Source organism: Dromaius novaehollandiae, chromosome 11 (assembly GCF_036370855.1).
Source record: "Dromaius novaehollandiae isolate bDroNov1 chromosome 11, bDroNov1.hap1, whole genome shotgun sequence".
NCBI classification, from domain to species: Eukaryota; Metazoa; Chordata; class Aves; order Casuariiformes; family Dromaiidae; genus Dromaius; species Dromaius novaehollandiae.
This window is the reverse complement of record NC_088108.1, coordinates 12,130,687-12,143,032: the sequence shown is the minus strand read 5'-3', so window position 1 is coordinate 12,143,032 and position 12,346 is coordinate 12,130,687. Positions and strand designations below refer to the sequence as shown.

Here is a 12,346-nt window from a genome sequence, read left to right as displayed (position 1 = left end):
CACACACTTCTAGATTCAGATACTGTAATAGTTTGTCAAGCAATGTATGAAAGTTGGTGTTGAAGCAGTGTGAGATTTTTGTAGCTCTGGGACTAGTACTTAGTTACAAATGTGACCCCTCATCTCTATAGTTGATTTAAAAACAATAGATGTAGAGTAAGCACACTTAAACTTCTGTTATATTTACCGGTGATGTGTGATGAAATAAGATACCTTATACTCAAAAGAAGTTTTTGACTCTCAGAGCAGCCGTTGTGGTCAAGGAAGAGTGTATCGGCCATGTCTTGTCATGTTTTCTACAAATATGTAGGAATTAAAAATTCATGCTAGCAACCTTGAAACACAAAAATGAGGTTTTTATTTAGCTTTGAACAGTAGGAACAATGTCTTTTGTGTTTAAGAGGAGTTTAATTTCTTTAAGGTTTTATTTTCAGTTTTTTAATGAATTCTAAGTTATTTTCAAGTATCTCTAAAAAGCTTAGTTTCTGAGAAGAGAATTTTACCAGTCTTGCCTGAACAATATTATCTGTAATATCAGAAAAACTCTAACTAAAATTAAAAAAAAAAAAAAATTAACGATTTTGCTTTGCTTTAGGATAATAAATTACCTCTTTTCCTGTATGCTGCAGTGGTTGCTTTGGAGTATTAAAGTTAATGTCCCAGGTTTATTTAGGCATTTTAGTCCATGGCTCATTGACTAAATCTTTGTTATGAACTATTAAGTCATTTTTGACAAGTTCTTGCACTGGTACTAAACCGTCTCTTTAAATTATACTAAAGGAACACTTTCAGGTTTGGGAGAAAGCCCTAACGATGGAATGTTTGTATGTTCTTTATGTAGGAAAAGTAATAGGAAAAAATGGAAAACTGATTCAGGAGATAGTGGACAAATCGGGTGTTGTAAGAGTGAGAATTGAGGCTGAAAATGATAAAAATATTCCGCAAGAAGAGGTATGTTTTCAGTTAATGTGACTTTCATATGTGTTAATTGGTGGTTATATCTTTACCCACTAGTAAAATAAATTCTTCTTTGTATCTTACTAGTGGTAAGATGCAGTTTGATTAACCTGTGTTCTTCTGATAAAGTTATATTTCCCTGTTAATGCTAAGGGGCATTATATATAGACTTGGCTTGTCATTGTTGTTTTCAAAAAGGCCATGTGAAGCTTTTTGGTGATGCACCTTCTCAAAGATTTCATTTTATTCCTGTTAGAAGTGTTAATATTGTTTCTAGACACTGGTTAAGTGGTAAATAGGTATATGCAAAACTTACTGTTTTCGTTCATGAACTTGCTTTCAGTTTGATCTCTCTTGATTTTTACAAGTTATTTTTGTTACTGTGATGAAAAGCCTGTGCCTCCTTTTATAATCCTCTCTTTTTAAACATTATTTGAATTCACATTAGGCTATAAGTTGAGACTTAAAGAGAAAACTACCATAAACAGATGTCATGTTAAGTGCCAGGTTTGCTAAAGTACAATACACAAAATGATGCATTCTTTTTGGCCTGCTGACCTTGTAGAGGGTTTCAATGAAGTCTTGACCTGTGTAATTTGAGAATTTAAGGCGCTTTTGTATGGGTCTGTGTTTGAGGGAGAGGTTGCAGCTTTGCAAAGAAAATAGGAAGTGCAAAAATTCCAGCATCTTGGGGAGAAAAGATTCTGTGCAATTTCAAATGTGAAACGTGCTTAAATTAAAAAAACAAAAAAAAAACAAAAAAAAAAACAAAACCACTAATAAAAAATGTAACCTATCTCTTATCCAGAAGTCTAAATATGTATTAGGTGAGGAACCTTTTTACTACTTCAAAAAACTATGAAATATATTTTTGGAACTTTTATATTCTTGCTTGAATAGTTACTTCATCTTCGGTATCATCACAGTAATTACAGAAGACCCACAGTTCAATTTCCATCTCTCCGTAAATGGTGGCTAATCAGTTATGTAAGGTTTTTTCCACTTTATTACTAGTTTTCTGTCTGTCTGAAAAGGTAAGATAGTCAACTTAGTGTTTAGAGTTAACAGATTCACTTCTGTCACGTTTTACATCTAATGGTAAATTCTTACAGTGTAAAATTGTTGACCATCTTAATAGGCAGAAGGGTGCCTTTTTTGCTGCAGACTAAAGGTTTTGATGTTTTTAATGTGTCAGCCCACAGAACAAAAGTAAGGTAGAAGAGCAAGTAGCCATGGCTGCAAATGGTTATCAGGCTTTTTTCCTGTCTTGAAGAAGCTTGCTTGTTTGACATTCTTCAATCCAAAAAAGCAAATTTAAAGATGAACAGAAAGCCTTTTTACCTGCTAAGTTCTGCATTCAGACTTCTCTGTTTTTCCTGTTAATGACATCACTAATACCTGCATTCCTTATGCTGCTTTAGGTGTTAGTTTTGTCATCTATTATACCAGGAGAAACTCAGAAACCTGAGGTCAAACCTTGGCCAGGAGAATGAGTTCTTTTAGGCTTGTTTTTTTGTCATATTTGAAATGAATGTATCTTTTTATCTTTTAAAATGAGGTATTAGAAATGTTTATTATAGTAGTATATATGATATATAATTTTAGCTCTAAATTACTTATGCAGATGAATCTGCTCAGCATTCACCACTGAAACTAAGTTGAAGATGATGCTTTTGCTTTGAAGACAAAAGTAAAGTTCAATAAATGAATAAGCGCTTTGAAATTCATTTGAGACTAAAATTGTTTGACCTTGTTACTGGTCAAAATCTGATCAGTACTTGTTTTCCAGTTTTATAGTTTAAGTTGGAATTCTTTGCCTAATGAACTTGGCTTATGCAGTAGAATCCCCTGTTGAAAGCTACAAGTAGTGTTTATCTTTGCCTTAAATGCCATTTTAAGTCAGTTGTCTTGTGATCTTGATACTGTGCTAGTTAAGGTCAGTTCAGTAGAAGTTTAATTGCCATTGATTAAGTTATATTAAATGTATATGAAACCTTAACCCAGATAATGAAACATTTCAGTCAACCATGCCTGTGGCTAAAGGATTTCTGATGCTTATCAAAGGTAGTGTTAGTGCTGAGGTTTCTTAGGATAGGAAATCTTTTTGTCTTGCTGTGTAACTCGGATATAAAAGATCTCACAAAAGTCATTTTTGTGTGAAAGATAAAAACAAAAAGCAAAGACAAATTACAGACTTATCACTCCTTCCATGCTTTTAGAGAACCTTAGCATACTGTGCATGGGTTTTTTGTTTTGTTTTTTGGTTTTCAAGACATCTGTGTCTCTATCTCACTTTTGCAAATGACTGACTTAGATGGCAGTCTTGCAAAGGGTATATGTACAGTGCAAGTTGAAGGTGCACTTAGAGGTCATGATGAGAGACCAAAACGAACTTTAAATTAGCTCAGTAGGGATAGCCAGGCTGTACATCTGCACTGGGATAGGTTTCAGTAACTGAGCACTTACTAGACTTCCAGGTTGGCTTCTGCAGTTCACAGTGAAGCTTATATGGCCATGGCGAAGACTGCAGTTGGTACAAGACTTAACTACTTCAGTGTTGAATGTTTTGGTGTGGAAATTATCCTTATCTGCTGAAGCTCACTTGTTTTCAGTGTTCAGGGCCATTAGCCTTCTTTTTTCTTTTAATCTTCAACCATCAGTATTTCGAACACTAGAATTTCTTCACCACCACCAGATCTACATTTTCAGGGTATTTAATGAATCATTTAAACAAACATGCTTGAAAGGTAACAAGCACATAAGTTGATGGTGGTTGTCTGGAGCACTAAATTTACCTTCATGAATCTTTGTTTGTCTTTTGTGAGTTGGGTGTTGGATAAGAAGGATCAAGTTTTGCTTTATGTCCAGATATTAGTTTAGTTTACTTTTTAATAAGCTCAAAGGCTGCTCTACTGAGCCATATCCTAAAAGTATGTGGTGTGAGTGAACAGACATTGTGTGTTCATCAGTGGTGTTAATTCTGAAGGAAGGGAAGAAATCTGAAGCATTTTAAACTGATTTTTTTTATGTTGTTAGGAAAATAACTTTGCCATTGCGATACATGCAACATAAATATAAATTAATCTTGCACATTATATCCTGCTTAGACATAAAACCTCCTAAGCCTACTCTGTTGTGACTTAATATGTAAAATGAGGCTTTGAGTTCTCTTAGAAAAAAAAATTAGCTCTTTCCGTGAAGGGAATTAGTCTAGATGATCCAGGAAGTGTCAAAATGTAAATATGCTGTTGTCTCAGTTACTTCTGAATTAATGTTTATCTATGTTGTAATTTTTTTTTTTAAGATTGTAGTAATACATTTTGTTCTCTTAAGTATCTGATGTTTAATTAATAACCATGGGGTTTTCAAAATATATCATTGTGTTTTAGGGAATGGTACCATTTGTGTTCGTGGGAACCAAGGACAGCATCACTAATGCAACTGTTCTTCTGGATTATCATCTTAATTATTTAAAGGTGAGGAAAATGATGCTGCTTTACCACTGAAGTTTTTCTAACAGTACTTAACATGATAACAATAGGATGATGATCAAAATCTATTTGAACCTAAAGGCAATTGATAAATTGATGTTATACCAGGTTTTCAATCTATAAAGGATTCTTATAAAAGCCATATTTTTTTTAAAAGAATCAGTTATCTGTAGCATGGGATGAAAAACACATGTTCAGAATGTACAATATGAAGGAATAACAAAATAGAGATGTTAAAAAAAAAATACTGGCAATTTTATTTTTAAGAAACAGTCTCTGATGCAAGTGAAAAAGCAGCATTGTATGCACATCTCTTGTATACAGTGGCCATATGGTCACTTAAACCTTTTTTTAAACCTTTTAAGTCACCTTAAGCTTTTTTTCTGCAGCTACTTGGCATTTCGTAGTTGAAGAGACTTTGTAGACAGTTCAGCTTTGTATGTTGCATTTGCTTCTGGCTTCAAAGCTTCTTCAGTAGTCCACAGTGCTTGTTTTCTTTTGTATAGGGAGCAAAAACTAGATGACACTTGCTTATCATTCCTTTGCTTGGCCATACTCCTTTATTTATTCTGGCCAGATGTTCAGCTACTGGGTGGCAGGACCAGAGCTTAACAGTAGGGACTGTATCCAGTTTAATTAAATTTTAATTTACTTTTGCAAGAAGATAGCGCCTTTGAAACCTCCAGATCCTTCGTAACTTGGTAGGTGTCCAACTTGTGCGGTAGCCATCATTGGATCTTTAGCTTCTAGAATGCTAACGTTTTTATACGTAGCTAAAAAGAAACTTCTCAGCACAAGTATTGAGGGAACAGAAGTAACTTCCTTTTAACTCCCTTGTTTACTCAATAACAATACTCTTCTGAATTGTTTGTGGAGCACTTGGATTTATCGGTGGTTTAGAGCAGAGACAGCAGCACTACAGCCTTCAGGTAGTTGAGGTAGAGGAGGATTATATGGTACAGTACATGCACTTAAAAAAAATACAATAAAAAAGACAAGGTACTCTTTCGCATACTGACTGTTACTTCAGAAGGTATTTCTACTTTAATTCCCTTGGCCTTTAAAAGGCTAGTGACAAGTGAGAGGAAAATGCTTACCAGCCTAAGATGTGGTGGTGTTTTCTTGTTTGGGGATTTGGGAGTTTTTTTAGGTGCTTCAATTCATAGACACTGAGGGTGACTTTCTCCTAGTACTGTCCTTCTAACCTCTCTGAACAGAAGAGCAAATAGTAACATTATCTGTCTGTAAATCAGCTAGAGGATAGGATCTTCTCTTGGAGGTTCTGATCTTCCCATTCCACTAAAAACACTCCCCCCATGCACAACATCTTAATGGCATATTGCCTTTGGTTTGCTTTCAGAATCATATCCTCCAATTCACTGGCAAGAAGTGAAACTGACTTGTTTCTCTAAGATTTTTGGCATATCTATGCCTCTAGCTAAAAGTTAAGGGAAACTTGTAAAAGAGACACAATAGGACATCAACATCAAACATCAAATCTACTATATCAAATGAATTTCTCCATTAAAAAAAAGAAAGTAGACTTGGCTGCTGTGACAGCATGTTGAAGTTCAGGATCCTGAGAGGAAAGAGGAAGACAGACAGTTAGGGAGATCACATACCTGAGCTTCAGGAAAGCAGACTTTGGCTCATCCACAGATCTGCTTGGAAAGAATTTCATGGCATGTGGTCCTGGAGAGAAGACAGGTCAAGGAGGGCTGGTTGGTTTCTTTTGGTGGTTGTTTTGGGTCCCCCCCCCGCAAAGGATTAACTTCTCCAAGCTCAAGAACAGTCCATCGTGATGTGCAGGTAGCCAAGCAAACATGGCAGGAGGCCTGTATGGATGAACAAGGAGCTCCTGACAAAAATCAAACACAAAAAGGAAGTGTACAAGAGGTGGAAGCAAGGACAGGTGACCCAGGAGGAATATAAGGACACTGTCTTGAGAGTTCAGAGATAGGGTTAAGAAAGCCAAAGCCCATCTGGAACTGAATCTGACCAGAGATGTGAAGGACAGCAAGAAGGGCTACAGGTCTATCAGCAGCAAAAGGAAGATGAGGGAAAATGAAGGTCCACTGCTGCGTGGGGCAGCCAGCCTGGTCACAAAGAGCAATGAGAAGGCCGAGGTACTGAATACATTCTTCACCTTGCTTTTTACTGGTAAGATTTGCCCTTGGGAATATCACACCCCTGAGACCAGTCTGGAGCCGTGAAGACAAATGCTCTGTGGAGGAGGATGAAGTTAGAGAACACTTGAATAAACTGGATGTCCATGGGGTACATGGGCTGCATCCCTGAGTGAAGGTGACCAAAGTCATTGTGAGGCTGTTCTCAATCATCTTTGAAAGGTCATGGTGAGTGAGAGAGGTTCCTGGGGACTGGAAAAAAGCAAATGTCACTGCTGTCTTCAAGAAGGGCAAGAAAGAGGATCTGGGTAACTTATAGGCTAGTTAGCCTCCCACCTGGGAAGGTGACAGTGTAAAGCCTCTTGGAAGCAATTCCAAACATATTAAGGACAAGAAGGTGACTGGGAGTAGGTTTTTCCCCTCCACTCTGCACTGTTGAGACCGTATGTGGAGTGCTGTGTCTAGTTCTGGGCTCCCCAGTGCAAGAAAGACCTGGACATATTGGAGTGAGTTCAAGAAAGGACCACAAAGATGATTAAGGGATTGGAGCATCCCTCATACGAGGAGAGGCTGAAAGAGCTGGGACAGTTTAGCCTGGAGAAGAAAAGGCTGAGGAGTGATCATGTATTTAGTGGGAGGATATGAAGAAGATGAAGCCAGTGTCAGGTGACACCTGGTTGACAGGATAAGAGGCAATGGGCACAAATGGAAATACAGGAAATGACACTTTCAAAGTGTTACCCTTCAAAAACACCACCCACAAACTTCTGTTTGCGTGTTCAGACACTGGAACAGGTTGCTCAGAGAAGCTGTGGCGTCTCTATCATTGGAGCTTGACTGGAAAAGGTCCTGAGCAGCCTGCTACTACCTGACCCTTCCTTGAGCAGGGAGTTTGGACTGGGTGATCTCCAGAGGTCCCTTCCAACCTCAGCTATTCTGATACTATGAAATTTCTGGTGAGGATGAGACTGTGAAACTTACGTGAATAGCTTTGTTCCTGTGTGTGTTTTTAAAAAAAAAAAAAAAAAAAAAAAAAAAAAAAAACACAGAAAAAGGTCAATAAAAGTTGTTACAGCTTTTTTTTTTTTGCTCCCTGATCACTGTCTTAAATCATGACAGAAATGCTCTCTGAATATATGTCACTGTAGATCTGTAGATACATGTGTTTATCTCCTGGTAGTCATATCTGTTAAACTTCTGTGCCTGCTGTCTTTCTATGCCTGTGTGCAGTGCTTTGTGCTCTGTGTTTTTACAGTTCCTCAGTTCCCTGGCAGTACTTATTATAGCTAGGTAAAATTTGTTATGCAACCTCTAGCCCTTTTGGAATTTATGAAAGAATAGTGTTATTTCATAACTGCTTAATAACTTTCATCTTTGTTAAATGCAACAGTGCAGGAAGCTTATTTTGGAATTTAACCTAAAAAGTTCAAGATATACCATTTTTGGGATGCTATAAATAGATATTACTGAGTTCAAAAATAAAGGCATGTAAGTTTCACTGTTTTAAGGAATATGCTAATTTCCTTAATCATAAAGACCTCCTTTTCTTAAAGGAAATGCATTTAATGCTGACGTTGTAGCTGTTTGTCTTCTGAAAACGGTTGATCTAAATGCTCTTTCTTATACATCTATTTTAAATAAATCTAAATCTATCAACTTTGCAACAGAGAGAATTGCATTCATAACAAACAGATTTAAATGTTGGGAGGTTGGTAAACAAATTAGTCTCAAAACTGAATTACTATTTAAGTATTAAATAGATTATCAATAGCAGTACTTAGGTTGGCTTTTTTGAAAATTGTGCTTATCTGATGTGTTTCTACATCTGGATGATCAAACAGTGGTTACATATGACTTGCTGTGCTTGCATTTTTGTAGGAAGTGGACCAGCTGCGTTTGGAAAGATTGCAAATTGATGAGCAGCTTCGACAGATTGGAGCTACTTCTAGGCCACCGCCAAACCGTACAGATAAAGAAAAAGGATACATGACTGATGATGGGCCAGGACTTGGACGAGGTAGCCGACCTTACAGAAATAGAGGACATAGCAGACGTGGTCCAGGCTATGCTTCAGGTAGGTAACTAGAATTATGCTTACAATTAAGACTTGTCTATTGGATACTGCTTTGGTCTTGATTTCTTGAACCCACTTCTATTAATAGTTAACATTTGAATATTGGCTGTTGTAGGGATTTAGAAACAGAGCTGTTTAACAGAAATTCAATTAATGTTAAATATTAATGGTTGAAGATTATTTAGAACTTTATGCTGTAGAAGTTATCTTGAGGTAAAATATAGTGCTTTTATGTAACTTATTTCCATACAGTTTGTCTCTTACAGCATGCTTGTCTTCTAAGTTAAAAACTCTTCAAGGCAAGGATTGTTATTTTACCTTTATTTTAACAATTCCCAATACAATAAGACCTCAGTCTTCATTTGAGCCTGTAAGAGGATATCTTGATGTGAACATTTGCAAGTGAAAATAGAAGAGATTGTTTGTAACTCAGTCTGCAGAAAAACATTTCCTCATAGTGAGGTGAACTTGTGTGTTTTCACCAGAGGAGCACAGTCACTGAAATGTAGAGTGTTCCTCTTTTAAACCCTTTATCATTTATTAATGAATAATTTTCAGAATCATGCTCTTCTAGAGCAATTCGTTACTTCACTACCCAGAACATAGTTCAGCTGGTGCTTGCTGTGACTGAAGGCCTGAAATATGAACTCAGTAAAACATGCTTAGCATACATTCAGCATAATACAAAGTAAATGTTTTTCCACTAAAGCCCTTTTACTACTGTTATTAGAAGATATGAGTTCACCTGGTTAATAATAGCGTGATAGCAAAAGAAAAAATTTGGGGAAAAGAATCATCTTTCTCAAAGAAGGTGATGTGTTAGCTGGAAAAATTGTTTCATAGCCAGTTATTTTGAATTCGTTGCACTTCCAATATTTAAAATTTAGGAAAATCTTTTTTTCTCTGTTTCTGTAGTGTGTGTTAAAGGCTATTTCATGAGAGTGTTTGTTGTTGTTGTTTGTGTGTGTTTGTTTTAATAGATAGCTGAGTGATGGTGGTGAGGGGAGACAGACAGGTTCAATTCAGAACTTTCAGTTTTAGAAATGACAAGAAAGTCTAGTTTACTCAGATTTTGGTACCTTTGCATAGTAGATTAGATAATATATTTGTAGGTTGATAACACCAAGTAAAACATGCTATAAAAAATGTGGTGCATCTAATTGTTTAACCTTAAACATGGTTCTAATTTCTAGTTTTAACAATTATATTTACCTTTTGAAGAAATGTATATTATACACTTCAGTCTTTCCAACATGTTAGAGGTTGGGAGACAAAAGTCCTTAATTTTCTTGTTTAAAAAGAGAAAGTTTTTAAATAGCGTTTTTGTGCTACTGTAGTACTTTCATGATGAGATATAGTGGCATGTTTGGATTTTTTTATCCTCTTGATAGGAACTAATTCTGAAGCATCAAATGCTTCTGAAACAGAGTCTGATCACAGAGATGAACTTAGTGATTGGTCATTAGCCCCAGCTGAAGAAGAGCGAGACAACTACCTTCGTAGGGGAGATGGGCGAAGACGTGGAGGTGGTGCAAGAGGGCAAGGAGGGAGGGGTCGTGGAGGATTCAAAGGTAAGTGCAGGTTTAATCTTGAAAAAGAAGAGGTCAGTGTTGGAGTCCTTGATGAAAAATATTTTTCTGTTGGCTATATTAAGAAATATCTTGGGGTTTTTTTCCCATGGCAGGAAAACATACTTAACTATCTATTTTAAATGTATTTTTACTAATTGCATTAGACTTACTTTTGGAGTCTCTATCTTGACAATTTGTCTTAAAACTTTGGTACTTTGTTACATCCTTAGTTATTAAAAGTTTAGAAAAACACAGGTTGGAAAGAAGGTCATTTAGTCCTGCTTCCTTCTCAGAGCAAGGCTAAGCTCAAAGTTGGTTGGGTTATTCAGGATCTTGTTCAGTTAAAGTTTTGAGTTTTTCCAAGGATGGAGATTCCGCAGTCTCTTTGGGCAACCTGTTCCAGTGTTTAACTGTTCCTTATGAGCCTTTTTTTGTTCCATCTGGTTGGAGATTTCCTTACTGCAACTGGTGACCATTGTCTCTTGTCTTTCTGCTGTGCACCTCTGGGAAGAGTTTGACTCCATCTTCTCTATAATCCCTCTTTAGGTAACTGAAGACTACAGTTGGGTCTTATTCTGGCTAAATAAAATCATCCTGTTGCATGTCATATGCTCCAGCCTCCTGGCCGTTTGGTGGCCCTCCTCTGGACTCTCTCCACTTTGTTGACCTCTCTTAAACTGCACATTTTATTTCAGATACGTGTTGAGGGGAATAGTCCATTGTTACGATGTACAGGCTATGCGCTTACTATTGCAACCAGTTATTCGGTTAACTTTCATTGCTGCAAGAGCGCACTGGTGTCTTATGGTCAATTTGTCAACCAGCACCCCCATAGCCTTTTCTGAGGAGCTGCTGTCTAGCCAGTGGCATGTGCTGTTGCATGGGGTTACTTTGTTGCAGCTGTGGTACTTAGGATCTGTCTTTAAAGTTAAGGAGGTTCCTGTCAGCCAACTTCCTCCAGCATGTAAAGGTCCCTGTGATTGACAGCCCTGACCTCCAGTGTATCAGCCACAGTTTGGTGTTAGCTGCAGACTTGCTGAGGATGCATTCCATCCCAGCATCTTTTCATACGTTCTAAAAAGTCTCTATTTACTATCAAAATTAATAGGGATTACATTTCATATCACTTACTCTCCTAATATGAATCTCTGAATCAAACTTATAGGCTATGCTGTCACCCATGAAGGTAAAGAAATCAAACTCTCATTTATCAGTGGGCAGTCTTTTAGAACTTGTCCTACACATTCAACTGTCCATATTCCTATCTTTTATTTCTTTTTCATGCAATAGGATTATATAAAGTTAGATTGTATAGAGTGGTATTTTATATATTCAGTGGATAGGACCAGGGAGGAGTAGAATAAGAGAACTTAAATACATACTTTTTATAATGTGTTATTTCATTGTTTATTATTTTAAATATTTTTCCATACAATTCTGCTTGTTCCTTGAAAGGTTTTTCAAGTTATGAGCATTGCTTAATTTAATAAGGCTTTTTGAAAAAAGTAAAGCAGAACTTAAGAACTCGATAAACCATTAGAAATAATATAAACTTGTTAAATCTTATTAAAATTGATTATGTGCTTCTGTCCTGTGGTTGGTCATTTCACGAGAGGTGTTTCTTCAGTCACTCAGGAGACTGTTTCTTTTAACCTGTCTTGGTTTTAAACACTGTTTTGGTCCACTGTGATTACCACCTGAGAAGATTTTCTTTAGTGAACTGTTTTCTTTCATGGAGAAAGAACTGTTGTTCAGGAACTGCTGTTATGTTATTAAGAATTTTTTTTAATACTCTTTAACATGAAACTTTTGAAGTTATTCCCTGTTATGCATATATACATTTTAAGCAAAGGAAAATTATACATCCTTGTTAAACAACTTAGTTGATTAACTCTTCTTACAGGAAACGATGAACAGTCGCGAACAGATAACCGTCAGCGTAACTCAAGAGATACAAAAGGGAGAACAGCAGATGGATCTCTTCAGGTAATTTTTCTCGTGTTAGAACTCTGCACTGTTTAAAATTGCAGAAGTATCAGGTACTAACTTCAGACTCTTCAAAACTGCAAATAATACAGTAGCCTTGTGTTTCTTTATTCCATAACCACATTTACGAGAATAGCAGAG

General features: G+C 36.5%; 1 protein-coding gene across 2 annotated transcripts in view; it reads left to right on the top strand.

Moving 5' to 3' along the window:
* The window catches only part of FMR1 (fragile X messenger ribonucleoprotein 1), a 35,070-nt gene that overhangs the window by 19,013 nt on the left and 3,711 nt on the right, over positions 1-12,346 (top strand). For both annotated transcript variants that reach the window (XM_064518264.1, XM_064518265.1), the window contains exons 10-14: positions 842-951; positions 4,347-4,433; positions 8,453-8,648; positions 10,040-10,219; positions 12,123-12,205. In XM_064518264.1, coding sequence (XP_064374334.1) covers positions 842-951; positions 4,347-4,433; positions 8,453-8,648; positions 10,040-10,219; positions 12,123-12,205 — 656 coding nt within the window. The remainder of the gene's footprint in view (positions 1-841; positions 952-4,346; positions 4,434-8,452; positions 8,649-10,039; positions 10,220-12,122; positions 12,206-12,346) is intronic.